Source organism: Trematomus bernacchii, unplaced genomic scaffold (genome assembly GCF_902827165.1).
Source record: "Trematomus bernacchii unplaced genomic scaffold, fTreBer1.1, whole genome shotgun sequence".
Lineage (NCBI taxonomy): Eukaryota > Metazoa > Chordata > Actinopteri > Perciformes > Nototheniidae > Trematomus > Trematomus bernacchii.
The window spans coordinates 9,655,011-9,682,946 of record NW_022987313.1 but is presented as its reverse complement, the minus strand read 5'-3'; the positions used below and the strand labels follow the sequence as shown (position 1 = coordinate 9,682,946).

The 27,936-nt window shown below is 43.8% G+C and overlaps 2 protein-coding genes across 6 annotated transcripts in view; both read left to right on the top strand.

Annotated features, from left to right (window-relative positions):
- The first annotated feature begins 259 nt into the window (after positions 1 to 259).
- gpx2 (glutathione peroxidase 2) lies at positions 260 to 2,003 on the top strand. The gene is made up of 2 exons (XM_034125864.1): positions 260 to 704; positions 1,245 to 2,003. The coding sequence occupies exons 1-2, from the start codon at positions 483 to 485 to the stop codon at positions 1,596 to 1,598; spliced, it is 576 nt and encodes a 191-aa protein (XP_033981755.1). The 5' UTR covers positions 260 to 482; the 3' UTR covers positions 1,599 to 2,003.
- Positions 2,004 to 3,490: 1,487 nt separating this feature from the next.
- Positions 3,491 to 27,936, top strand: part of LOC117471979 (signal-induced proliferation-associated 1-like protein 1) — a 36,506-nt gene continuing 12,060 nt past the window's right edge. For 4 of the 5 annotated variants that reach the window (XR_004554895.1, XM_034117297.1, XM_034117376.1 and 1 more), the window contains exons 1-7: positions 3,491 to 3,760; positions 19,296 to 20,959; positions 21,086 to 21,216; positions 22,361 to 22,549; positions 22,632 to 22,806; positions 23,942 to 24,045; positions 24,274 to 24,431. Coding sequence is in view for 4 of the 5 variants with exons in the window: in XM_034117297.1 (XP_033973188.1) it covers positions 19,507 to 20,959; positions 21,086 to 21,216; positions 22,361 to 22,549; positions 22,632 to 22,806; positions 23,942 to 24,045; positions 24,274 to 24,431 (2,210 nt within the window). In the remaining variant the exon portion in view is untranslated. The remainder of the gene's footprint in view (positions 3,761 to 19,295; positions 20,960 to 21,085; positions 21,217 to 22,360; positions 22,550 to 22,631; positions 22,807 to 23,941; positions 24,046 to 24,273; positions 24,432 to 27,936) is intronic. The other variant, XM_034117233.1, reaches the window with a different exon arrangement.

Here is a 27,936-nt window from a genome sequence, read left to right as displayed (position 1 = left end):
TTTTTCATCAACTGCTGTAAAAAACCTGTTACATTTTTGATGATTGAGAAAATTGATACACGTCAGAGATACCTTGAAGCCTAATACATGATAAAATACATGTTTTTTCCCCATTTTTGTCAATAACCAACTAAGGATAATAATAACATTTGAAAAAAGCCTATGATTAACCGCACATTTGGGTTCATAACATTCTAAAATGGAAACATGTTTCAAAGCTTATCCAAAATACAATAACGCACATTACTGTATTTTAAATCATGCAAAATCTTCTTCATGGACTGATGTTTACAATAACTGACATCCATCTATGTAAAACGTGTCAGGGTATTGTATTTCAGCTGTAGATCAGTTTCCTGCAGAGCCATTTGACACCCATGAAAGGCAGCTTTCTGTACTAGCTGAGTCAGGTGACCAAGCAGTTTGGATACAGTCACACGTTGAGGTCCCATCTGCCTCAGTGAGGAAGCACAGGAGTCGAGATGACGTTCATCGCCAAGACTTTCTACGACCTGAAGGCCACCACGGTGGAGGGGGACTCGGTGGACTTCAACGTCTTCCGGGGCCGGGTGGTCCTGATAGAGAATGTGGCCTCGCTCTGAGGCACCACCACCCGGGACTACAGCGAGCTCAGCCAGCTTCAGAGCAAGTACCCCCATCGGCTGGTGGTCCTGGGTTTCCCCTGCAACCAGTTTGGATATCAGGTCAGTTGAGCAGCATGGTTTGGTTGACCCTACAATATTTGGTCTTTGTATACTGGTTGGCCATAAAGCTCATAAAAAAAAGACTTTATATGCAGATGATGTTTCATTATTCATGTGGAACCTGTCATAGACCTATCAGTGAACTTGTAAAAAACAATAAAAACACCCTATTTCAGTGCCTCTTCTGGGTATTATATTCTTTTTTTTAGATGGCTTTAAACATGAATTTCACAAAATGTAAAAAGTATATTTTTTGTAATTAATAAAAACTGAATCTTTTAATGTTTAAAGTTAAAAAAAATTACATTCTTTACCCAATTTGAATGATTCCAATTATATTCACCATTAAAGTAATTACAACATTATTGCATAGTGTGAAAACTGTAGCTCATATTTTTGTTTTGAGACATCTGTCGTACATTCTTACTGTTTAATCCAGTTGATTCCTGTTATCATCCACATTTAGATGCAAACTACGACCAACATGTCCTCAACAGTATGGAATATGACAATACCTAAATGAACACTTGTGTTTTGCAGGAGAACTGCAGCAATGGTGAGATCATGAATTCCCTGCAGCATGTGCGTCCGGGCGGCGGCTTTCAGCCCAACTTTACCATCTTTGAGAAGTGTGATGTCAATGGGACCAACACACATCCGGTTTTTGCCTATCTTAAAGACAAGCTCCCCTATCCCGATGACGACCCCATCTCTCTCATGAAGGACCCCAAATTTCTGGTTTGGAGTCCTATCAGCAGGACGGACGTCTCTTGGAACTTTGAGAAATTCCTCATCGGGCCAGAGGGAGAGCCCTTCAAAAGATACAGCAAAACATTCCCCACCATTGACATAGAGCCTGACATCCACAGACTGCTAAGATTAACCAAGACCTAAGAATAGCCCCCACCTCTTAATGACTTCTCATCCATCACATTCAAAGCGGATATGCTGAGCTCCACACTGTTAAGCCTTATTAAATGATGGTGATGTTCTGAAAATCCATGGGAATATTACCTGAGGCCTTGTAAGTGCTTAAGAGTAGTGGACGAATCAATTCTACATATGTAGATGTATGTATAATGAATGTTTTAGTACATGTGGGTGAGAAAGGAATGATATAGCCAGGTATTTTATTAGGCATGTCCTATTGTGTCTTGTCCTAGCCTAACCAGCAGATGGTGCTACTGGTTTGATCTGACAAATAGATAACTTCAGTCATGCTTTTATGAATTAACATTCACTACACACACACATACTCTCACAAATTGTTTTCACTGGAATAAAGTCATTACAAACCTATATCCTCTCTCACTGATGTCTTTTTTTAATTGGACCATATAACCAGTGAGGCACCTGCTATGAAGGCATGTGCCTCAAATGCTTTGACAAAAATAGATGTTTTCAGCTCTGTGTGGGCATATTAATGAGGCATGGAATACAGTGGGAAGGATGTGGAACTATATGATGCACAGTGTCAAAAAAAATCATAGGCCTGCATAAAGCACCGTCTAGCCTGCTGATTCCTTCTTTATTTGTTGAGATCTTCTTTCTCCACCAATTCACTCGATGATGCAAGCTAGATTTGCTGACACCAGCGTACACAGCTGCAGGAATGCTTTACAGTTTACAGTGACACTAAAAGACAAGAGTCCTAAATCATGCAACTAGAAGAGCATCAGCCTTGCCACGTTGTAAGCTCTTGCAGCTTAATTTCCTATGCACAGTGAGCATTGTTTGCAAGGTCTACAGATTAGCTGTGGATGTTCTGCACATCCGCTCACATCCACATCAGCTGATGATTTCAGAGCTACAGGCTACACAGGCTCGGCTCTGCTCTAATGTGGCAGGTTGCTGCAGGGACAACAGTGAAACACTCAGTCACCTGACAATGTTTGCAGATAGCCTGTCTCACTGTCTTTGCATATCACATTTAAATATTTGTGTTGTTGTGATACATGGGCACATTTGATTAATATATATCCCACAGGCCTCCTGGTCCTCGGCTGACAGTCAGGTAAGTAATGTTGGCTATTAGAGGCAGCAAATATTGAAGGAGGAATACCAGGGCCTCTCCTCCTGCACTGCTCCCCTGCACACACAGCTTGCAGAATAATACCACCAAAGATCGTTTATGCCATATCGATACATCACTAGTAAAAGTCTTGAAAATTGAGTGTCATTAAACTAATATAGTTGAACAATCTTACCATCATGTCACATGTGTCCAATGTTACACATATTCCAACGTATTCTCTATACCTTTCATTTGGATGCATTGTGTTTTCAAATAACCCGTCATGCAACTGCAGCAACCTCATCTAAAACATAGATAGTTTAATGCTTTTTAAATTAATGATTGATCATTTACAGCCATAGGTCAAAGTTTGCTGGTTCCCAATTAACAATAGACTTTTTTTTTTAAACTATGACGCCACCCGTAGAGGTTCCTCCACCGGAGATCCTAGTGTGTGTGGTTATATTTCATTATTGTCAGTGGAAATATCCAAAATGGGGCAAATAAAGCACATACACGTTGCTCAAATTTGACCATACTTAATGGTTGTAACTGGACCAAGAGAGAACATTATGAAATGTTGGAGTAAAAACTGGACTAACCTCGCAATAGCTTGCAAAGTTTAACTCAGAGTGAGAGCTCTCCATTAACCTCTTCTTTGTCTGAGCACTACAGGTGAGCACTGTTGCCACGGAAACGTTTGCTTTCCCCACCAAGCCTTCTCGCGAGACTCGGGGGCAGAGAGCGAAGGAGAGAGAGAGAGAGGGGGGAGAGAGGGAGGCTGCCTGAATGATCTCATCCCTCCAGCAGCTGCATAGCGCAGCGAGGCAAACCCGTAACTTTCTATCAAACTTCCAAGTTGCCTTTCGGAGGGCGACACCGGAGGGCATTTTCGGTTTGAACTGGCGCGAACACGTTTCCCGTGAAGGTAAGGAGGAGCGCTGCGCAGTTTGTGAGTCGGACTTAGAGGACCTTGTTAGAAACAAAAGGAGGAAAACCCCGCTTCGTGTTGTGTGACATGCAAAAGCTTGAGGCAGAAAAGGTGAGTCGGGAACGTGGTGCTAGCTTTATAGGGTGCTAGTTGTGTTAATGGTACATGGTGCTCTCTTACACTCAACATCTGTCGGCTGTCTGTGGACAAAGCACATCGTTGTGCTGTGTGGAGGTGCAGTGTGGAGCCAGTGCGCAATCAGTGCCAGGGGTTTTCATTAAACTAAAGCGTTAAAGGTGGTAGTGGACTCGGGAAGAAACGTCTCTATCACTGGGGCTGTCAACATATGTATCTGCGGTGTCGTTGCATGTCAAGGGCATTGTTCCCACTGCTTTAGGGGAGACGATGTACAGGTGGCATCGTGACACTACATCGCATGTCTCCTTGTGTAACTGTCACCACCCCTGCTACCCCATTTTTCAGCATGGTCGTACCCTGTGTTTTTGCCATATGAGGAGGGGTTTCAGGCAGGTGATTTCCTGCTTCATCTGCCTGGCAATAAGAGCTCTGATTTGTTTACAGCATTGCTTGGTACATTATGTTGTGGAATAGACTAGACAGATCTGATTGCATAGGTAATCAATATACCATGTTAATGTTAGATATGTACAACATGGGGTCCACTAGTCATGGTCCCCCATGGCAATTTGATCAGATGATACCAAATCTAACCCCCTTTTTCCTGATTAAGTAATGTATTATGTCATATATATACACAACCATGCTTTTTGGTTTCATCATGGTATAAAAGTGATGGTATAGATAGATAATACAGGTCATGGCAACATTACAAATTAGGAAACACTTGGCAATGCAGGGCAACAACACAAACAGAGGTTTGTTTAAATAGTCACAATCAGTGAAGTGTGCCAACCTTTCAAAGTTCAGACATATGCTGTACTGTGTTCAAGACGAGCATACACATATCAGCTGTATGAAACCAGTTACAAAGATGCAGGGAGACAGTGGCTTCAGTGTCTGCTCCAGTAGCTTGTTGGAGTTGGAAAACTTGGCATGAGTCAGGTGAAAAAAGGAAGCTTCGGAGTTTAGCTTTTGGCAAGGATTGAGGATTTTTAGCATTCTTAATAGGCTTAGCTGACCTGCGGTGGGCATGACTGATCATACACTCCACCGCAATTTTTTACCAGGGAGTCTCTAATCTCAGCTTTGTCCCGTCTAAATCGTAGCTATTATTCACACTGGACTGCTTCTTGCTCTCTCTGATGGGATTTCTTGTAGCAAAAATAATCTAATGCAAAAGCAGCAGCTTTATATCACTCTTGGGGAAAGCATGCATGCTCTGTTTTAATCTTCCACAATGGGCCTACAAGTCTGGGTTTTATACTGCTGACAAAAATACCATTCAAGGTTAAGATAAGACATGACTGTGTGGGCTTTAATAAAAATGATTTAGAGAGACTACTTTGGTGCAAGAGGCCAAAATAAGTAACAGCCAGTTGACAAGATAAGTCATTTTTTGTGCTTGCTCTCATCAAAATGCATCTACATGATAACTCAAAACGTGATAGTTCCATGAGAGAAAAGCTTTAGCTTCCCATGCTTCTTATTCGCTTATATTCCTCCCCCTGGTTTATACTAAAGGACACTGTTTCTATTTTAACTTTGTGCATCATACTTATCACACAACAATTCCAATTGTTATTATTTCTTGTAGAGTCTTTCTAACGTGCACAGAGGGATGCTTCCTGTTGCTAAGTTCAGCTCATGTTTCTATTGTCTCTTGTGCATTGGCTCGAAGGGAATAGTGCGAGCAAAGATAAAAGACAACAACAAGAGGAGCTTTGTGCCGCTTTATAATTTGCCACACTGGAATGTGTGGGCTGCAATTATGCTAAGTGGCCATCACGAAATGCTTATAATAACGGCTAACATTTTATAATGCATTTAATAACAAGATTATTGTTATGATTGATTCTCAAATTCAAAGTTCATTATTCTTTATTGGTTTAAAGAACTTAATGTATGAAGTAGATTTAGACCATAGTCTTTCACAGTGATGTGCTGCTTCTTGGTAACACTTACAAAGTTTTAAGGATGCATTATTTGTCAAACTATTGGATGTAGCCGCACCCCTGTCCTGGTGACACACTAGACAACAAACTAAACAGACCGTCGGATGTGACCCTGGATGATCTGGTGCACCAGCGTGGCCATTGTCGGCTACAAGGCCAATTTCCTAATGCTTGTTTGTTCTGTGACAGACACCAGAGTGAGTAATATCTTCACGAGTTCGGACACAACCTTCAATAATCGCTTGAAATATATATATTCTTAGGAAAAAAAGCAGAAGCGTTGTCAGTTTTAACATGAGTGATGTGTCTGGCCGGTATTACTCAGCCTATAGTCAGAAATCAAATGACTTGATAGTAATATGGCCTCCAGCGCTTTTTCCGTGTGAGTGTCTTTTCACTGGCGACTGAAGGGGTTGATGGGTTTGATTGTAATGAGGTGTGACTACGGGTCTGCGTTTCCTGCTTGCTAAACTGTTGGAATGCTCTCTCTTTGTCTGGATCGGACCGTCCACAGTATTCCAGCCAATGGATGAGAGCAGAGGGCTCGGAAGTTACAATAGTGATGATGTAATCCCTTTTCAGCACACTGTCACAGAGTAAATGCGTGCAGACAAAAGAAAATTCCCCCTCTTTTTCACCCCACCTGCCACAAAGTTCGGGGAATTTTTACATCGCCGAAATATGCACGGCAGCTCGGACACTGTAATTATCCATGCCGGGGATTCTGGGGGCTCCTGAGGGAGTTCAGTAGTGAAACAGGTGTAAAGTGTTGCTATTAACTCTGACTCGACTTAACCTGATTGATAATTGGGTCTCCTAACTAAACTAAAGCAACCTCTTTGTGACTCGATCCCGTCCCGCTGCTTCCAATTCTCAACCCAAAACCCAAACCCACAGTCATGCAGACATCAGACACTGTGTAATTCCCCTTTTCTGCTCCAATCAAACCTTAAACGTACCCAAAATAGTCAGACATGGCGTAGAGATCAGAAGATGAAGAAGAAAAAATTTAAAGTTTGACAAACAAGAAAAACTTTCCATAAGGAAATGTGGAATTCTAATGATGTCGATATGATGCCGCAGGCTATCCCCACTGCCACACGGAGATGACGTGCACGGCATTTGTCTGGACATGTCTGCACTGTTGCTACACTGTCTTTGTGCACACTCTCCCTGGAACAGATTACTGAACTCTGCTCGGAGAAGAATCAAAACATCCAGCAGAGTTTCAGGCCCGTGCCCCATGCAGAGTCTATGTGGGCAGCAGCGTTGGAAAAAGAATTCCACATTGAAAAACCACAGAGGTTTTGCTGTTGTCCCTCCTGTGGACAGAAATCTGAGAAGCAGGCAGGAATGCGCGAGGGCTTGGTCATGGCTGAGCTCAAAACAGATCTCAATGCATAGACAGGTCTGTTCTCATTCCTGTGCATGCTTATAACTGTTTTTGTTACTTTGAGGAGCCCCTTCAGCGGGCGATGTGTAGTAAAACAAGGAACTCAAAAAAATCCCTCCTCATATTGCTCCAAAATTCCACATCCTTTGCTTTGGACTCAGGGAGTCCATTTCCACCCTGCGAGTTCCTGCTTTCTCTTAGTAAAGCCAGGAGGGAATAATGAAACCACTGTGAAGCAAAGGCCTCACTATGACTTTGACTTTTTAAACAAATAGAAGTTTAAAAATGTCACTATTCACACAGCTTGCCCATGCATCTTGTACATTTGCCCATGTATTATTACCTTCTTTAACAAAAAGAAAAAAAGTCCATATTAATGTTGATATGATTAGGCTATACCGTGTTTAACGGAACATTGTCTGATGAATTACGCCATAGTCTTTTTTCCCTTGTTGCTCCAGGTGCAAAGGGCAGATAGGGCTGGCTAATAACAAACATGGCTGCTTTCCCAGTCTTTCCTCTCTCGCTGCCTGTTTCCTGTGTGGATCATTGATGTATTCCTGGATACCCTGTCTACAGCTCTGCTACATTAGAAGCATATTCGAAACTGAAAGCTGTCCTGTTAATATAAAAGCCGGCATGTATTTGCAATACATGCATGTCGAGGCTCTCGAAGTTGAATATTGGTATAAAAGGGCTTGTGCTTAGTTAGGGGTGTCGCAACGTATATTGACAATAACTGATTTTAATATTATGTTGACATTACACTTTTGAAAACATCGTCGAAATAAAATAAATTCCCTTACTTTCTTGTTGTATGCTTGGTTAAAGTCTCTTCCTTCAGATTTGCACAATACACAAAGATAAGGATGCATTTTCTATAGATATCATGATGATAAGATAATATTGTTATTGTGAATTATTTTGGCCTAGATAATCGTGTATTGAAAATGTGATATGGTGACACCTCTAGCTGAGCAGGGATTACCGTCATTGTTAGAGAGGAGGTAAGGTGGGGGTATTGTTGCCTTTTTTTTGTCGACATGGTTCTCATACTTTCCTTAAATGCTGACGAGTAAGAAGTCAGCAGTGGGTGTTTGCTGTTATGCCCTGAATGTTGCATTTTTGCCTAATTTTTAAGAGACCTTAAAAACCAGGTGTTACACTCACAGAGAGCTCCAGTCACAACTTGCATGCTTTCCTCCTCTGTGACTTTAGGAGATGCAGAGTCCTGATTATTGCCAGCCAGGGGGGATAAAGGGGGGGGGGGGCGGCGGCGTGGTAATTGTATTCTGCATCAGCCTGTATCCATGAACCAAGACTAAAACAGAAAATGACTGGGACAACTGTCTGATTAATAGAACAGATGTTAATTTGCCTGCCTTTTGCTGTCATGAATTTTAAAATCAGATGGGGTTTGCTTTCGAAACTAAAGTGTTGAGAAGACTGAACCCTTAGCTGCTGTTTCTAATGACATGTGGCTTGTATGGACCTGGCTCAGACGCATGATAAACCACATGACAGATGTAGAGCTGGAGTGTGCCCAGTGAGTGCAGTGCAGTGCAGCCAGCAGTAAAACGCTGTGCAGCTCTGCACTGTGGTTTCCTGGCACACACTGTGATTTAGCAGGGCACCACTGTGATGCAACACTAGCTGACTTATCGCAGTCCAAATGACTCTGTATGAATTGATTAACTCTGCGGCCTGACTGTTTATAATTGGACTGGAAGTGCACTGGGCTATGCACTGGACACGGGCCAAAATCAATGACTGTCGGCGTAGTGGCGTGCGTGTTTAACTTTGCTACGCTGTTGTTGTGGATTTTGTGTCCTCGTCAAGCATTTCCAAGTCCAGAACTGAACATTTAGAAACTATTTACCATGTCTGACAAAAAATGGTGATTACTGATCCACACCTGAGCTGCTCTGAGTCCTCAGTCGGGGAATTAGGCTGCCCTCCAAGGTGTAGGGGACAGCACAGTCAGCTAGGCTTCTCCAGAGACATGGCAGAGAATCTCCCCGAGGCTTTTCTGTGAGGATAATAAGCCCTTCCTTTGTTGCCCCCCCCCTTCTTTACTGGGCTGGTCCTCATGTCAGCTAACACGAAGCTCTTCCCCTGTCCCCTGCACTGCAGCTCATGTTGTTACTTTGTTAAATTGCATCCCTGGCAAGATCCTATTCCTACGTTTCTCGCTTCATCCTTGCCAACCAAAGAGGGGTTGATAACAAAACTGTAGGGTATCTTGTACACGAGGCACACAATTAATGTCTCGTGGCAGCGCAGCAGCTATTCGGCCAATGTGAAGGGATATTAATCATGCTTTCACCTTGACTCTGGCCTTCCACGATGGCTGGCTGTGTTCTCCTTTTGACTGCTTCTCTCCAAGCTAAGGATCTAATTGTTTGTAAGCAGTTATACTCCTACTGCATGTCACTGATCTGTCTGTGGGGAATCCTTGTACAGTTGCATCCTGTAATGGCTGCCCCTATTAATCTCTAAAATCAAATTAGTTGTTGTGCTTTTCCCTGACTGCTGCAGAGGTGTACTTGTTGATCGATTGATAGATGAGTTTGACTGATGAAAATGAACTCCAAAGGATCTTTAGAGCATCTTATGATAGATTCGATAGCATGCTCTGGGGGCCTTTTTAAAGCCTGTGGTCAATGCTGCCGTTGCTGCAGTGAAGAAGCTCATGTTTCTGGTGTTTGCTCAGCAGGGTCCTGACCCTTCCCAAACTGCCTAATCAAAACATCACAACTGCTCCTCTCTCATAACACCGCCATGCCACAACCTGTCCAGACAACCCTGTCAAAAGGAAGAGCAAACCAACATGTCATTCCCAGAGTCTTCCATTTTTAAAATGCCATTTCAGCAACACAAAGAGCTCCTATTGTGGGTTTCATGTTCCTCGTGAGCTATCTTTTCCTTTGTTGCTGACATTGTTTTCATTCTTTTCTCCTGCCAGACTGTTATCTGATCTGAGCTTTCAGTTAGTAGGACTGTGTGTTTAAAAACAAATACAAGTTGGTGTTGCATGAGTGCATAAGCTATAATTTTCTCTTGCAAAACTGGGTTTGCCATTCATTAAAATGTTCTTCCCTTCATTATGGTAAAGTTGGACGAATCAGGATTCTGTCGTAGTCCTTTGTGATTTGTCTTGTTTGCTACTACCTGTGTAATCGTGCAGAGGATGTGAGCGGACAAGGCAGTGGATGACTTCCAAACATCGCAGGCATCTGTCACATTGACACCTCCGCCGTGAGAATCTGTCAGGCCACTGTCGAAGACCGTGCTGCTCATACACAGTTGTCCTCTCACCCTGGCCCTGTCCTCGTCATACACATCCTCATGAATAAAACCTTGCGGTTGCAGTTTAAAATACAGTATTACAAATAAAACTACTACCCTTGCAAGAAAGTATAAAAGCTATTTGGAACTGGAGGCTCACCAAGCCAAAGCAAGCAGGAAGTCAGTAGAGAGAAGTCTAACTGACAATACAAATGTTGACCAATTATTGCTATAATTTAAACAGTGGAAGAAAAATGGTTTTGTCCACCTTAAATCAGCCTGATTCGGAGTTGTTGCTTACCTCGGGCAAACCCCCCTCATTATGCCAGGCAGATCAACATCTTACAACCTCTAAGCTGAACTAAATTGATGCGATGGAGACTTCCAGAAAATCTGACTGCATGTGTCCAAGACAATGCACGCAACATCACGGGTGCTAACTCTTACAGACGGGTGAACTGGGAACTCTGATACCTGTTTTTGCGAATACACTGCAGCTGGCAATACATGATAAATTCAACATTGTTCATTGGGTTATTGTCACAGCTGGGCAGCTTTTTATGCACTTCAAACACAACACCACTGTAATAATTTGTTAAGAAGGTTCAGAAATCAGTCAGAAGAAATATATCTAGTTTAGCATCCCTAGAAGCGAACATTAGTATCTTATTAACCCGAAGCCCTCACTGGCAGGACTGGAATTCTTACATTGGTATTTGTTTACCCGTAGAATGGGGCAACGTGCCATGATGGACGCTCCCAGCCAGAGGATTTTCAGGAATATTATTGACTGCCTCCTTTTATATCCAATTTTAGTAGCCATGGGCCACAGGAGTAAATGGCTGTATTGGCTAGCGCTGTCACTGGGCAAGTGACCAATATTCACTGATGTACACACACATGCAAACAGCAGGCTTATCTGGCATGCAGTGTGTGTGACCACCATTTGATTCCCCTCCAGCAGCCAGTGGTGCATGCTTCACACTGAAACACCTCATCTCCGGCACAAGAATCACAATACCATGATCTAATTGACATTTTGATGACCCACTCTGTTAATCCCTGGTCCAATGTGCCTACTGTTTCACAGCTCTATTACTCTAGTGCTGTCACTGGCAGTGATGTGACAACGATCCAGTGGAGCAGTCAAAAGTCATCTGAACATGCTGGATTCATCTGATGTGTGAGCAGCACATCAGGCTAACTCTTGATTTGTTTTTCCCATGATTGCCTTTGATCAGGGAATGAAGTAATAGCAGGCTTGAGAAGTGTTAGGCGGGCCCCCTGGCTGAGCCCCATACCCCGTCTTCTGGTGGAGAGGCTGAATTATAGACGGCAAGCACACAAACTATTCACTCAGCCCTCCTCCGCGCATCAACACTGTTAATTATACTGCTGCTACTCTCGCAAACCTTCTATTTTAATCCTCAACTGATGGAAACTGCTTCCTTCCAACACACACTCGAGGCATGTGCCAGCCCCATGCTGAGCTGGGATTATTTGTTTAGTAACACATAGGATCATCGCTTTTCAGATATTAAGTGGGGCATACATACCTTTTGTTGGGTGATTCGAGGGAATGCAGTGCCCCTACACCTCTCTACCCCAGCCCACAGTGCCCCGTTTAACAAAGCACGCCGGCACGGTGCTGGGAAATGCTCCAATTCCTTTGGGGTTTAAAACAAGTGACCTGGATGCTCAGTTGTGCACTGCAAAATGCTGTGAAACAACATAATGGCTGCATATTTACAGCAATGTAACAAGTGGAAGCATTCCAATATAATGACAATAAACTCACAGTTGTTAAAATCAAATGCATGACTGCCAAGGCAGGGGTTGCCTTACAGCCTCTTATAGTGGCTGTCAGTAGAAAGAGTAGTTGAAGGACACTTTCTAAAGCTTTCTCTCAGACGGAAATTCCCATATAAATCACAAGTCTTTCTCACCTGGAGGAACTGGTGTGCTTTGGCAGCGTGCCTGTGTTGGAACAGATGCCAGTATGTTTCCTGTGTTGAGCAGGATTTAGGAAGACGTTTTATTTTACATTTCTCAAGAATGTTTTTGAAGCGCCTGTGTTGGTTATGATATCTGAAGTACTGTTTCAGTGAATCTAGGCAGTCTGTTTTTCATGATGGGTTCACAAAGGATTATTCTGTATACGGTAGAAAAGTTGCAAAACCAATTTCTGATTAATATATCACCAGATATTTAAATAAACAAACACGTATGACATCATTTGAGGGAAATATATTCGTTTTTAATCTACAACTCTGTCCTTTCCCCATAGTATGTACCTGGGATGCAGTTGTTCCATTTATTTGTTAATTTACAATTTTTTTCCTAGGAAAAGACAGTAATTAATTAATGGTAAAATAACATCTTTGGTGAATAATTACTTAAAATATGATCTGAGGGGGCTTTCCAGGTTTTTGCACAGTAGCAGTAGCCCCACATGGCAGTGATTTGGGCTTTGAGGTGTGAGTATTGTCAGAGTGGCAGTTAACAGGGCGAACTTTGGGCTTTATTCATCAGCATCTGGCGCGATGCCAACACACGTGGCCAGGTTAACCACAATCAACTTTATGGTGCTACATCAGTCCAGCCCAACTTAAACACACACAATTCCCATTGGTTGCTGAACAATGAACCTGATAATTATCAACAGGTGTTTGAACCATGTATTCCAGACCAGTAAAAGACCTGTGTGTCTAACTACATTTATCATCCACGCACACACCACTACTACACTACTTAACTCTAGAAGTGTACCAGAGATGATTAAAATGTAGTTTGTGTTTAACTTTCAGTTTACGACACGGGGGTATGGCAAAGTTTAAACCGAGATAAGATATGGAAGATAAGAGAATGTAGCTTTTTTTTCTTCTTTTTTTTTCACCACCATAGAAAAACATTGTGAAGAACAAACATTTATAGTTGAGAGGGTTACAACTCACAACCATAAACTGTATGTTAGCTAAAGAGAACATTCTGTAACCCCTCACCACACTTACTGCCCAATGGCAAACACTACTTGCTACATACTAGTTGAGTACAATTAGGTGCCCACCCAAGCCAGTAATGTATATGTTATTGTATATTAAGAGAGATCAGGGAGACAGCTTGGACAGATCATTGTGTTCTAGGCAGCCTTTTTGCACTCTACACAGATAGATCATAAGTAAACATGTGATTTACTAGAAAAGGTCATCTTAGTTTAAGACAGGTATTGCAGAAATAGCATGTCTGTTAGCTGGCAGCGGACAGGAAAGTGCGGTCTTTGATGCTTGCTGAAACAAAAGCAGTTCGGAAATACTTTAATCAGAAAGCAGCTAATGTCCCATGGGTTTATTCCTATGCGGTAAATTGCCTTGTGTATATATTTTAGTTCCTCTAGAGGTGTTTTATCTTCAGGGTTTTGGTTTGTCATGCGTGTGCGAGAGCCTTTGTCTGTGCGTGTACCTGTCCATGTGGATCAGGAGCCCACTGTCTCTCTAATGGAGTCCTGAGGTTGGAGGTGGGCAAAGAAGGCATGGAGAGGGAAAGTGCAGCCGAGAGCAGATTTCCACTTCCAAACCTCAGCTCCCAAATACTGCAGCAGCCAGGCTACCACCTCATTAGAATGTTTAACATTCCTCTTCAGGCAGCAGCCACTGCCTCCTCTCCATTCCTCTTTATAATGCATAGTATTTTTTTTTTTTTAAAGCTGACAAGCTTAAATGTGAACCTCCTCAATAAAGACAAGTCAACTATAAAACCACTTCAAATATGAGGCACTAAACCTACTCAGGCTTGGTCTCTGTGCTCTTAATGTATTTATAAAGTTGTAAAGCTTCTGTTGATGTACATACTTTAATGGAATACAAACCTGTGTAAGACTGTGGACTCTTTCATATTTCTGTCTTGACTGGGCAGCTAACAGATTAGCATATAAGTAGTAATGATCTTTCTTTACTCTGTACAAGCAGACCACCTAAGCTGTTAGCAGTGCAATTAGTTTTTTTTTTTAAGGTAAATTGCCCTCTAAGAGTTGGACAAAGGCCTTCATTGTCAAACTCAAGGCCCACCCAGATAATGACATTAGAAATAGGATGGGGTTGACCATTTCTAAATACAAACTATGTCAAGTGTTTCAAGTGTCTATTTATCCTGCCGTCTCCCCGATGTAAAATGTGAAACCCCTTGTGAAGTACTTTTTGGATAAGAAGAGAGGAAGGATCGAGGACACCCTGCTGGAGATAATGGCAATGAATATATCCTGGCGCTCCTCCAGACCTGTCTTCTTGTGTAAGGCTGTGAGTGAAATTCTCTTTGCCAGTGGTTCGCTATGCCCATTACTCAGTGAGCTGTGCTGCAGTGATAGCGAGGGGCCCAGAGATAGGGCCGAGCAGCAGCACATCACAGAACAATAGCGATGATGAATGTCGATACACTGCCACCGGTTTTTGAAGTGCTCCAATGACACGTTGTGTTTGCATTGCATGTGTGGTCGGTTGAACAATTCGTCGGTTCAAGTTCTCGTTTCTATGTGGCGTTGCACTTCACTCAGAGATCAAAGCTCTCAGTACAACTGCAAAGATAGAAGCCTGTGGTTGTAAAATGACGGCCGACTTAAAAGTATTTTATAACTTACTATCACTGTGAGAGTCAGTGTTGCACTCTTCTCTAAGAATTTGCCCAAACATGTCCTTTTTTTTTTCTCCCTCCCCACTCGCAGACGTTCATCACTTCCTCTACTGAAATTGGTGGAATTCCAGGATTCTGGCTCGTGGTTGGATGATGTTAGTACCGTGTGTCTGCCAGCAAGCCTGCCTGTTTTTCTGTGAAGGCGTCAGGTTTTCAGGTTTGCTCAATCCGACGGGCAGGTTTGTGCTTGGTTCTCAGCCAGATGCACGGGGGGGGGGGGGGGGCGCGGCAGACTGAATTTCTTTTTTTTAAAGAGCCACGCAGATGGGAATCAGGGAATCTGCGGAGATGCTTTTTTACTTCCTGTGCATCCGTGCCCTATGGGCGGCCGTGGTTAGGTTGCAGCTCAGTGGATGTGTAGAGACCTCAGCTTACCCCTGTAAAACTCCATCGTTGACAGGAAATGAAGCTGTGTAGGAGTCAGTGGACTTTTTTTTTATTGCTGCCGAGTTTTTCTATTCTGAAGCTTCAATTCTCTGTGTGACTGGAGCAGAACCTTATGGGAAAGCTTGCTCACTGTGGAAGACTTTAACCACTATGTAGCTTTCATCAGGTTTTTCCCATGTTGCTTCCCCATATCTTAGTCATCTGTCACTACATATGTGTTGCCACAATGAGTGTTTCTGACTCATTTTCTCCTTTTTGTTAAAGGCCTTTTTGCTATTTCTCTGGCCAGGTGCGACCTTCCTCCGCCTTCCTTTGCTCATCACAAATGTATCCTCTTCGTTCTTTGATGCATCCCTTGTTTCCACATTTTGGATTAGTGTTTGCTTCATCTCTATTTCTCCAGTCCCCCTTGATTCTAATTTATTTCCTGGCAGGCTTCATATACCCAGCCACAGTTAGAATTCTTGTGCCAGGCAATTTTCAAAGACTTCACTATGTTGGAATGGGGCCCCAGTCTCGCCCAGGACAGAGGGACCTTTGTGCCTGCTGCCCAACATCCCAGTCAGCCCTTATAGCAGGGGAAGATTAGGGGACAGGACGAACCAATGGGCTAAATGGTAGGGTGCCTGACTGAGAGCCAATAGTGTCAGCCAAACAGACCCTTAGCCCCCTTCAAGTACGCAGTAATTACAAGCTTGTAGGGCAATCCTTCGGCTCTTTTGTCTCGTCTTTGGAAACACTTTCCCAGTCTACTGGGAAACTTCATTCCATCTCTGTTTGGAGACCCAGTACGAAGAGTCTTTCAACTCCAGCATGCGGTCCTTTTCTCTCGAGGACAACAGCGAGACAAGCCAGCTCAGCAACAGAGACCCCCCCCCCCTCCCTCCAGAGGGCCCTGGCTTTGATAATCTCTACTAGCACCGCAGGCTGTTTCTTGATCATGACTCAGGTCTTTGCAAGTTACAAGTTGCTTGTATTTTCTGTGAGTCAGATTTAAAAAGACTCTGTGTTAATATTTGTGATTCATTGCAGTACAGTCCTGCTGACTGACTGCTGTCTGTCTTCCAGTTTCATGTAGTATGTGCGGTGAAAGGCCCCGTCTCTGAGTCACCTGTAACACATGCCGGCTGAGTCTTTATAGGGGCATGTTACTCTCTCAGAGCGCAGTCCTCTGTGTCTAGACTCATCCCTACAACCGGAACAACACTTTGTAGCACCTCAGAGGTGTCCCCTCCGTCTGAATCTGTACCACCGCTTTGCTCATCCCTCAACCAGCCTGACAGACCAGCTGTGAGGTTAGAGCCCTAATTACAAGAAGTTAACCTCATTTAGTCAACAGACTCGGGCTGTTTGGACAAGTCCCACAGAGATTACAAAATAAATAAATCATCTGTTTAATCTCTATCTCTCGTAGGGATCCTCACCACTGTAAAGAATAGTCAGGTTGTGATGGATTTTGAACACAAGGCAAAATCAGAGCATCATTGCTGAACAGAATTTTAATCTCCCAGCCCTAGTCTCTCTGTCACGCAAACAACTACAAGACACACTCCCTCAGTCACGATGCCACACTCCTTTTAATCTGACAAGACCATGAAGTCAGTGGTCTATCCATCAGGAGATTAGCGGCCTGTTTACTGGGACGTGTGCTTCTCTTCTTCTGTCTGTCCCTATGGACGCTTCTCAGCATCTGGGAATGAGGCCCAGCACTCTGGGACTGGACCTGTTGTCTAATGTACATTCACAACTATTTTCACTCACATTCTGTCAGACAAATTATGGTGTTAGTAGGGCAGGAATGAGTTTTTTTTTTAAATGTGTTAATGAGTTTTCATTCATCTGCTTTAGACACTTACTGTACTCTACTCCAATGCCCCAAAGAATGAGTGCCTGTATATGAGAGGGATGTATAGTTGGGATCATTTCTTTTTTGGCAGATAAAAGATCACAGTGGCGATATTTTCTTTCATCTTATTTGACTTTTTTTATTCTAGCTGAAGATTTCCTATCATGTAACCATAGAGCTGTTTCATCCTGGGTTTGAATCTGAAGATTACCCTGTCCATTTCCTTTGATGGTCTTTGCTATGCTTATTATCAGATGGCTAGGCTCAATGTCAAACCCTCTATAATGATTTGTATTGCTTGAGGACCTTGTTCTTGAATGCTTTTTGTTTCTGCTTCAAAAAGGAGAACATATGAAATATAACTGATACACTGTTTTACTATAACAGGAATCACGCCAATCCTTCATGCTGCTTGTGTTTGCTCGATTTCGGTCTAACAGAAGGGTTCTCTGCTGCGTCATATTGACATGTTTAGAGATTTGTTGTCAGAAAACACATTTTTTTTAGAGGAAACACTGACTTGGGGTGCTTTGCATCATGAATCATGCCATATACAACTTACACCTGCACTTTTTTCCTGATTTATAAATTGAAGTTTATATTATCAGACAAACTGCACTGACTTGGGAACATTTGACCCAGTTGACTTATTGTACTTTATAAAGCAAAATGTTTTCTTTATCATACCAATAATAATACAAAAATAAATAATATGTTCTAGTTAGCATTAACTTGGTTTTGGATGCAGTGTGAAGGTGGTGGTGCTGTAGGCCGGTCACACTGCACTGATTGCTAGAGGCTAATGTGATCACAGCCACAGCCAGGCAGGGCTGACTTCTGAGAGTGGAGCCTTAATCTCTCCCAGTGTCTCTCTGCCAAATTGGCCCGATTTGTCAGGCAGAGGATCATCACCCACTTCTCAGATGACTTTCAAAGGGCCCCTTTTGCTTTTTGATGTGCAGCTTTAGATATTTGACCGAGAAAACGGCAACTTGCATTACAATTCACTAATGTTGCGGTTTAAAGCTGCATGCAAAGAGGCGACTGTACATATCTTTCTTATTTTATACATACATTTGCTTGAACTTTTTTTTTCACTTCTCAAAAATATGCCCCTGTTGTATGAAGATGGACAGTTATTTTACTAGATGCCCTAAAACGCTGATGTAAACCAGTAAAAATAGAGATGTGCATGCTTAACTTAAGAAGTGAGATTTTAGTTACGATTGTGCTTTTTCCCATTGCAAGAAGAGGGCATTGATCACAGCCAATCCATTGAAAAGATGTCTGGTTTTCCTATACTAAGGATCTTTTTTCAGCAACTTCATTTTAACTTAAAGGGGACCTATCATGCAAAATGCACTTTTGTACGTCTTTTATACATGAATATGTGTCCCCGGTGTGTCAGGGAACTCACCAAGTGTCAGAAAACACAACCCTCTCTCTTTTCCTCCATACCCAAATCTCTAAAAACGGGGCTGCAACGGATCTGATACAGACTGATCCAGATTTGAACATTTCTCTGATGTCAGGACGGAGGAGCTGACCTATCAGGGGAATGAGAGGTTGCCGTGGCATGGTAACAGCATGGTAACACGACGCTCGTAACTCGGCCCCCTCCTTTGCAGGGGGGCGTGGTCAGCTGCAGCGCATGCAAAGACAGGGTGGAGGAGAGCAAAATAGAACGAAATGAGGCATGGCTAAAATGCATGATCTGTTTGGTATTTTGAAAAAGAAAACGTATAAATATACCTTATATAGGTATGGCCCTACAATATATGATTCAAATATAGCATGATAGGTCCACTTTAAGACCCAAGAGCTTAGTTCTTCTTAATTCTAGTCTTGTATGTGTGAGTGAAGAGTGGTATGAGTCAGGAAACAGATGCGTTTGTGATTATCTTCTCTCCAAACCCTTGCTGTATGAACTAACATTTTTTTCTTTTTTCTTTTCAGGATACTTTATTCGGAGTAAGACAAATGCCAAGTGTGGACAGAGTATGCAGGCCTGAATGCTGAAGAGGTGGGCTTGCCCCCTCACTTCTTTTCTGCTTCTTCACCTGGTGACACAGACAATCAACCTGCTCATGACGTCAGGGAGCAGCATCCCATCCCAGAGGCGGACATGTCTCCCTGCTGAGTGCCTTAAGCCTTTTGCACTGGTGTAATGACCAGCCTGAAGGGCCCACCCATGGAGCGCACCGTTGGGGGTTCTGTCCCCGCCAGTGATGAGTTTTACACACGCCACCTCCGTTTGGTCAATGGAGGGACTGTGGCAACCCGCACAGACAATGTTCATGCCCCTGTGGGCACAGGAGTTCCCAAAATGGGTGTACGGGCTCGGGTGGCTGACTGGCCCCCGAGGAGAGACCTTGCAGGGATTATGTGGCAGTCAGCTACAGAGCCCGATAACTCTGGTGTGCCCTCTGTTGGAAAAAGTCACATTAAGTTAGGTGCTGTAATGAGCCCTCAGGACTCGTCAATGCTGCGGAACATTCACAATACGTTGAGGAATCGAACACAGGTCCAGTCCAACAACTACAGCCTGGACACCCATTACCTAGTGCCCGGAGACTACAGGGGTCCTGCACATAGAAGACAGAGACGCATCCGTCAGCGCAGCAACAGTGACATGACTATCAGCGAGATGGAAGCTAGCGGTGACAGTGGAGACGAATGGGGTCCATCATCGGGAGCCAAATGTTCTCCTCTTCATCGCGAATATGGTAGCACCTCCTCAATAGATCAGCACGGAGCATCTGGAGAGAGCTTCTTTGAAATGCTTCGGGGCTATCAAGGGGAAAAAGTTGACCAGCGTAGCCCCGCTCCAGAGAAACTGGAGGACATCCTGAATGTGGGGGCCATGCAGACCAGCGTTGATATTCAGGAGGATGTCATAGACGGCAATCCTCCAAAAGCCAGAGATAAACCCCCAAAGAGACGGACTAAATCTGAGACAGGGGGCGAGTCTATATTCCGTAAACTTCGAAATGTACGGGGTGAGTCCGACTCCCCCAGAGCGGGATCTGATACAGAGGACAGTCGGATAGAGGACATGGGCCCCCCCTGGGTTTGTCAGAGAGGCTTTGCCCACTATGATGTTCAGAGCATGCTGTTTGACCTCAACGAAGTTACTCAGTTGCGGCAGATTGCAGGCAAGCGGAAAAACACCACCACGGGGGCATCTGCTGCCGCTGTAGCCTCGGCTACCTCCACCCTGTCGTCCACACACAGCCTGCCTTACAGCTCCCCGAGCGGCAGCCAGGAGGATCTCTGTTCCAGAGACAGTCCCGGTCTGGACGCGGGGGACGAACAGAGCAACGAAATGCTGTTAAGTTGCCCCTGCTTCCGCAACGAGATAGGTGGTGATGGTATTGTGAGGCGCAGATTGGGACCAGGGTATCATGGTGCAGGAGCAGGTAACGGTGGATCGGGGACCCTGATCGAGGAAGTAAACGTGTACGAAACATCTGTGAGCACGCACTGCACAAATGCTGGAGTTGCAGTGCTAGAGGGGCCAAAGGAAGGCCCCAGCACACTCAGCGAAAAGGGCAAACAATACATTGTGGAGCATGTGGACCTGGGAGCTTACTACTACAGGAAGTTCTTCTACCTTAGGGGTACGTTTAATTCAACCGCTTTCATTTTGTATTCATAAGTGTGTTGTTCAAAGCAGTAAAGTTTGATATTACCCAACAGATGTTTTTAAATGTTGCCCTTTTCCCCTGCTACCTCCTCCTCCTCAGAGCACTGGAACTATTTTGGGATGGACGAGGCGCTGGGTCCAGTGGCGGTGAGCTTGCGCAGGGAGAAGCTGGAAGAGGACAAGGAGCACGGCCAGCAGTATAGCTACCGCCTCATCTTCAGAACCAGCGAGGTTAGCCATAGTGTCCCAGCCTTCCTACACCCTAACCTCAACCTCAGCACCGCATCACATCAATCCTTCCTGCTGAGGAGGGAAACTGCCCAAAAGATTTAATGAGGCAGACAATTATTTTTGGTTTTGCACTCACAGATTTGGGAAAGTTAGGGAGGCTGTTTTGGTTGACTGTGAGAAAAGACATTAATTTCATTTGTTGCTTGCTTGGATTTTATATCCAGTTCATACACCTTCTATATCTATTAAAGGAGTGCCTAGTTCAAATCCTATTATGCCTGCTTCATAGTAGGAGGTCCAGCCTTAGGTAAAACCAGTCTCAGTCTTTGTTTCTTATTATGCAACCAACCCTGGGGCTATTCAGCTGTCTTCCAATATCCGCAATGTGTGAAGAAATCTGAGGATGTGTGCTCATCTTCCAGCCTCCCAGGCCTGTCAGTGCGCCACAACCTCAAACCGCTGCGTGGATCAGTAAAAATAGCCTGTCATATTGAGTTGCAATGTTGGCTCCAAGTCTTTTGTGTTTGTGTTATGAGATGTTTGACTTTTTTCAATTTTAGGTTATGGTATTTATTATATGGACGTACATTCACAGACAGAGGTTTAAGGCACTTGCCTGAGGATGTTTGTTGTGGATTTAAGTAAAAACAGGTGCATGTGATTAAACCCCCACACATTAGACTGAGGTACCACAGGACCCCCGCCCACTACCCTACCTTCCAGACATGGGGAACACAGGTCCATTGTAAACAAAGCACAGCACAGCCTCAAGCTCGTAGGAGAGAGAGTCGAAGCCCCTCTCCAGCCGCTTATGATAGTGAAGTGATTGAGTACACTCCCAGATCCCAGCACAATGCAGACTTTGTGTAAACAGAATGCTTGTACGAGCCCTCCCACCTCTTCTTCCTCAGTTCCACTTTCTGTTTACACAAGGCTTTGAGTCATAATTCTCTTGCTGTGCCATGTCACCTTCTTTAAGGGTAAAGGGAGCGGGTGGTATTACTTAAAACATACGCAGGGACCTGTCTGTTTTTTTCCTGCTGTTTGTGCAGGCATGTTTTGCTATCAGTGTTTCATCTCTAAAAGATTCCAAAGTTGCTTTTTTCCTCTGCTCACACTCTATGTTATATCTCCCTCCATTCAGCTGACCACTCTTAGAGGTTCTATCCTTGAGGATGCAGTGCCTTCCACCTCTAAGCACGGGACCACCCGGGGGCTCCCCGTCAAGGAGGTGCTGGAGTACCTTCTCCCTGAGCTCGATCTGTCGTGCCTCAGACTGGCCCTCAACACACCCAAAGTCACTGAGCAGCTGATGAAACTGGATGAACAAATGGTGAGCTGATTAACAAGAGTTATTTGAACACACTTGTTTCAACATTGTACTGTGTCCTCACGTGAAATATTGTGTCCCTCAGCTGAGTTTCCAGGTGAAGGTGGGGGTGATGTACTGCCGAGCGGGCCAGAGCACCGAGGAGGAGATGTACAACAACGAGATGGCTGGCCCCGCCCTGGAAGAGTTCCTCCAACTGTTGGGGGACAAGGTCCGCCTCAAGGGCTTCACAAAGTACCGAGCCCAGCTGGATACAAAAAGTACGCTTTCTTACTTTAGTGACCCAGGTTGTGATGCATTTCTACAGCAACACATTATTGTAATTGAGTGGATGTCTGGTCATATAGAAGACTGTATGTACTTTTTCTTGGCTTCAACTTTTTATCCTTAGAAGTCCTGCTATAAGTTCGTTTCACTTTAGCTTTATATTGCTTTATATAACTTTATAGTGCTTGAACTTTGGTCCTTAATCTTGCTTTTGGTCAAATGTTTCCTTGCACTGGATCTGATTTTTTGCCTAAATTACTTTTCTTTTCCTCTCTCTTTTTAACTATAATTGTCTCTCTGGTGTATCTTCAACAATAGTCCCTCAGTCGTACTAATGAATGAATGATGATAACTGCATCAGTCTTCAGAGAACCTGGCTAACAATCAGCATAGTCTGGTGAACAGATTAAGAAGTTTATGATTGCCAGTTTATGGTCTTGTTGGCCAGTTAAATGAATTAAAGCAACAGTGTGTAGGATTTGGTGGCATCTAGTGTTGTGGTTTCAGATTGAAACTAACTGAGTATCCTTCTGCTGAACTCATAGCCCATCCTTACCATAACACCACTTTAGGAGCAACAACATTTTGGTTGGCTGATGTCGCCGCAGTTTTACAAGCAATTGCATTGATGTAAAAAAGTGAAAGGCTCTATTTAAAGCCAGAGTTTGTTTTTTCGGTTCTACATTTCTGTCGAAACATGTATGTGTAGACCTCATTCAAAGCTAACAAAACTTTCTTCATTACATGTGATTAAGTACTAATAAAAACATAGTTATGAATATTATTCTCCAATTCTGATAATAGATCCCCCACTAAATTCTACCCACCGGCCATTAACATGTTATTATTTCGACATTTCGACAGTGTCCATTGTTCTGGATAGTGTAATATCACAAAAGAAAGGCAACTTACACTTGTGTTAAACAGTAGAGTCAGCTTCAGGTTTGACAGTCATCTTATCTCGGCTGACACCGATATGCACTTTTGTCTAGTTGTTTGGGCTACAGTGAAATTGCATCCTGTCTGGCACCAGAAACCAGAGAAACACACAGGATACACATGCGAGACAGATGGATGGCATCAGTTGTTAAATGGAGCTCAACACGGTATTGCTATGTTTCCCTGCAGCGGATTCCACCGGTACTCACTCCCTGTACACGACCTACAAAGACTATGAGATCATGTTCCATGTGACGACGCTGCTGCCTTACACCCCCAACAACAAACAACAGGTAAAGATTGAGAGCCCATTCCTCTGGTATACCATTAGTTATGGTATACCCAGAGGGAGGGTGTATATGTATATATTAAGAGGAACACCTGTTATTACTTAAGACTGGTATCAGATTTCTTATTTTATTGTTAAAAAGAACTGTTTATTGTCATTAAATGGAATGCACAGAATGGTTGGTACGCTTTCAGATTCAAGTCCCTAATTAAGACTATGTTGCTTTCAATAGTTGCTGAGGAAGCGCCACATAGGAAACGACATAGTGACTATCGTGTTCCAGGAGCCCGGCGCTCACCCCTTCACCCCGAAGGCCATTCGCTCTCACTTTCAACATGTCTTCATCATCGTACGGGTGCACGATCCCTGCTCTGACAACACATGCTACAGGTGGGTCTATTTATTAGCCCAGCAGGAATTCCTCTACTGGGTAATAGGAAAACTGTGTACAGTAAATGTGTGGGAACCACAAGGAAAACATGCTCAAGCCTTTTTTTCTTTTGCAAATGTGTATATGCTATGTGGTTTGTCAAAGAAAGGAAGGAAGGAAGGAAGGAAGAAAAAGGCAGGGCTGGTGTATGGGGCATTTGGGTTGAACAAAACCTCTTCCTGTATCAATTCAGGTTTTTAGTAAATCGGACAACATACCAAAGCTATGAAAACGTTTCATCTCACTATCTCAAAGAATGTAGTCTAAAGAGGCATTTTTAGGCATTTTTGGGTTTTCCCTTCCCTAGTAGTGTGTTATATAGGTTGTTGTGCATGCAAATGGTCTGCAAAGGCTAAAATCCAACATTTCTCTCCCAAACACTCCCCCCCCCCCCCCCCTGCCTGAAATGCCATCGTTTGTTTACTTCTGCAACATAGTGTTACTCTATGTGCTTATATTGGCTAGCGCTCCAACACATTGTAGGTGATAGGCTAAGGGATGGGACATCTCAAAGCGATTGGCCAATCACAACAGAGCCGGCCAATCAGAGCAGACTGGGCTCTGGTTTCAGACCAGGGTGAAAACAGGTGCTTCAGCACAGGCAGTTTGAGAAAAATAAAGCGCTTTGTGAACATTAAAGCATGTAAACATGTCGCCGTAGAGGCACAAAATACGAATATGAACCTGAAAATTAGTGTAATATGTCCTCCTTAAAGGTGGGGTAGGTAAGTTTGAGAAACCGGCTCGAGATACACTTTTTGTTATATTCCATGGAATGCTCTTAACATCCCGATAGCAATGAATATCTTAAGAAAAAAATCGATAAAAAAAATTCATCTGTGGAAGCCGTAATACTGTAAAAAGTACGACCAATCATTTTAGCCGGCCCGGCTAAAATAACTGGATGGCCTACCTGCCTGTCAGCCTTCCATCTGTGCACAAACTTATCTCGTGCCCTCATTGGTCATGTGCGCGTTCGTGTGTGTTGGAGGAGGGGCTCTATAAGCAGGGGTGCACATAACTGGTACGCAGGTAACAATCTGATCTGAAATGCGTACCGTCACTTGTGTCACAAAGCGCATTTGCGTACCGACGTACTTGTGAAGCTTTTCCAGAAGGCGGTTAGATCACCGGACGGTCTCCGTGTGCACAGACAGGGCTGCTGTTAACGTCGGTCTGTACAGCAGCCCTGCGCTAAAACAGCTGATCACAACGTTCACTTCACACGCTCCGCGGCCATGAAGCTCTGTACTCCACTAGTCATCTGATTTAATTTTTAGTTGCTGCTGTAGCGGAAGTTTAGTAAAGTTATGTTTGATTAAGTACGCCAAATCTCCACCCTCCATAATGCTTCATTTGCTTGATAATTTCAAACGGCGGTGATGACAGTTACAGTAGGCTACTACAGTACGTAGTAAAACTGATGTTGATGTGATTTGATTGGATGGCAGTGTCCAATCAAATCGCCACTCGCCAGCCGCCTCTGAAGGGAAGCCAGAGGCATGGCCCTGACCAATCACAGGTTGGCAGGGGCATCACGTGGGCCTCATCTGATTGGTCAATCCCTCCATTTTTTTTCACCAAGGGAAGCCCGATTCGGCTGGCCTCCTCTCGCAACAGTGAATGCAATCTACTGTTTCACCATAACATCTAGAGGGGCGCTGTTTGTTTCACTCTTTGTAAAATACTCAATGAGAGTGGGGGAGAGACGGGCCGGCAGCAACACACAGCAAAGGAGAATTATCGAAACAAAACAAAGTGTTTTTATTTATTTATTTAAATTATAACTACAATCCGAAAAAACAGGGGAAGCCTGGCTTCCCTTGGCCTCCGGGAGAAAACGCCACTGTCTATAAGGAAGTGGCAGATTTTCTCCGGTTGTGTATTTTCAAATTCTAGCGATCTCGAGCCGGTTTCTCAAACTTACCTACCCCACCTTTAAGGTTAGCCCACCAGCTAGGAATATATATGACTATATCTAGATACTAAGGATACTCATTAGAATTTGAACTAGGCCAGACTGACCAAAGCCAATAGCAATGTTGAATAAAAATCTGGTTGTGTCTTCCCATCTCAGTGCGGCACTGGCCCCTTTTTATGGGAAAGCTCCACAACTGTCAGTGCTACCAGCGGTGTTGTTTTTATGCAGGTAGCTACAGAAAGCATTAAGACAAAAGCATTGACTGGAAGGCATGGGTCAAACATAAAAGCCTGTTGCGTGGCTGTCCTGTCTCTCTGGATTGTGCATGTTCTAGCTTCTGTATGTCTGCGTAAGTATAAATTAGTTTGATTATGATCAAATGGAATAGATTGGCCCTGCAGTAGCTGTCCAACTGATGGGTCTCCTCCTCCTCCTCCTCTTCTCCTCGGCTGGCTGACTCTTAGCCTCGTGATGATCAGACTGGATCTCTGTTGCAATCACACTCATGCACCCTTACCTCACCACACAGACACTTTCTGTTCTATGCATACACAGATCTTTCACGCACATAATTGCTGTCTCTTACTCCCGTATCTCCTTCTTACCTCTTTCCCATGCTCACTTGCACAGTTACACACACATGCACGCACTTCTTCCCGTGCACACTAATTCACTGAAAGGCTCACTCTTCACACACTCATACAATACAAGACCCCCCCCCTTCTTCTGTACTCCTCTCCCCCTCCCTCCCTTCTTGCCACTTTGCCTTTGGGCAGCGTGAGCCGGAATGGTCTGAAGGAGTTAGCGCCATGCACATGAAGTGCTCTCTTCACCCGGACATGCATGTGAGCTGGAAGGATTGTTGAGAGCAGAGTCCTTTAGAGCTCATAGACTCCATCTCAGGAGCGGACAAGTCAGCCTTCTGTTTCTCAGCTCGCACCCGCGTCAAATTTAGGCAAATTTATTTGGACCTCTCTTTTCCCCTGCTTGTTCAGGTCCTTTTTTCTTGACCAGCTACTCCATTGGACACCTTTTATTAAGCTTACTTTTAGCTTAAGGCGACATTTCGTTTAAACTTTGGGAAAAGATAACGGCTGGTTCTCCTGGTTGCGCTTCATAATGAAATGGAGAGGCGCGGGATACAGAATCCTTGAGGAAAAACGTCCTACCCCACCCAGAGAAACTCACACATTCCCAGCCTTCGGCACTATAGGTTAAAACTTCACTCCTGACTGTTTGTCACAAGCCTTTTCACGGATGCCTTTCCCTGACAGTTCGGAAAGAAATCTTCATCGGGACAAGAGAACACGGGCTACAAAGATTTGCTACACTGCACCAAGTGCTATATGTTGAGGGTTGGATTGCAGCTACGGAACAGAATCTAGTTATCATTGACCTCTGGAATTGTGTATGTCGCTTCACATTGATTGCAACAAAGATTAAGGATATTGTGCAGTAATTCTGATACTGGAGAACATGGTTGCTTTCTGGTGACACCAGGAGGTAAGTTATAATGTTGGTGTTTGTGTAGATGCTTGCAGTTT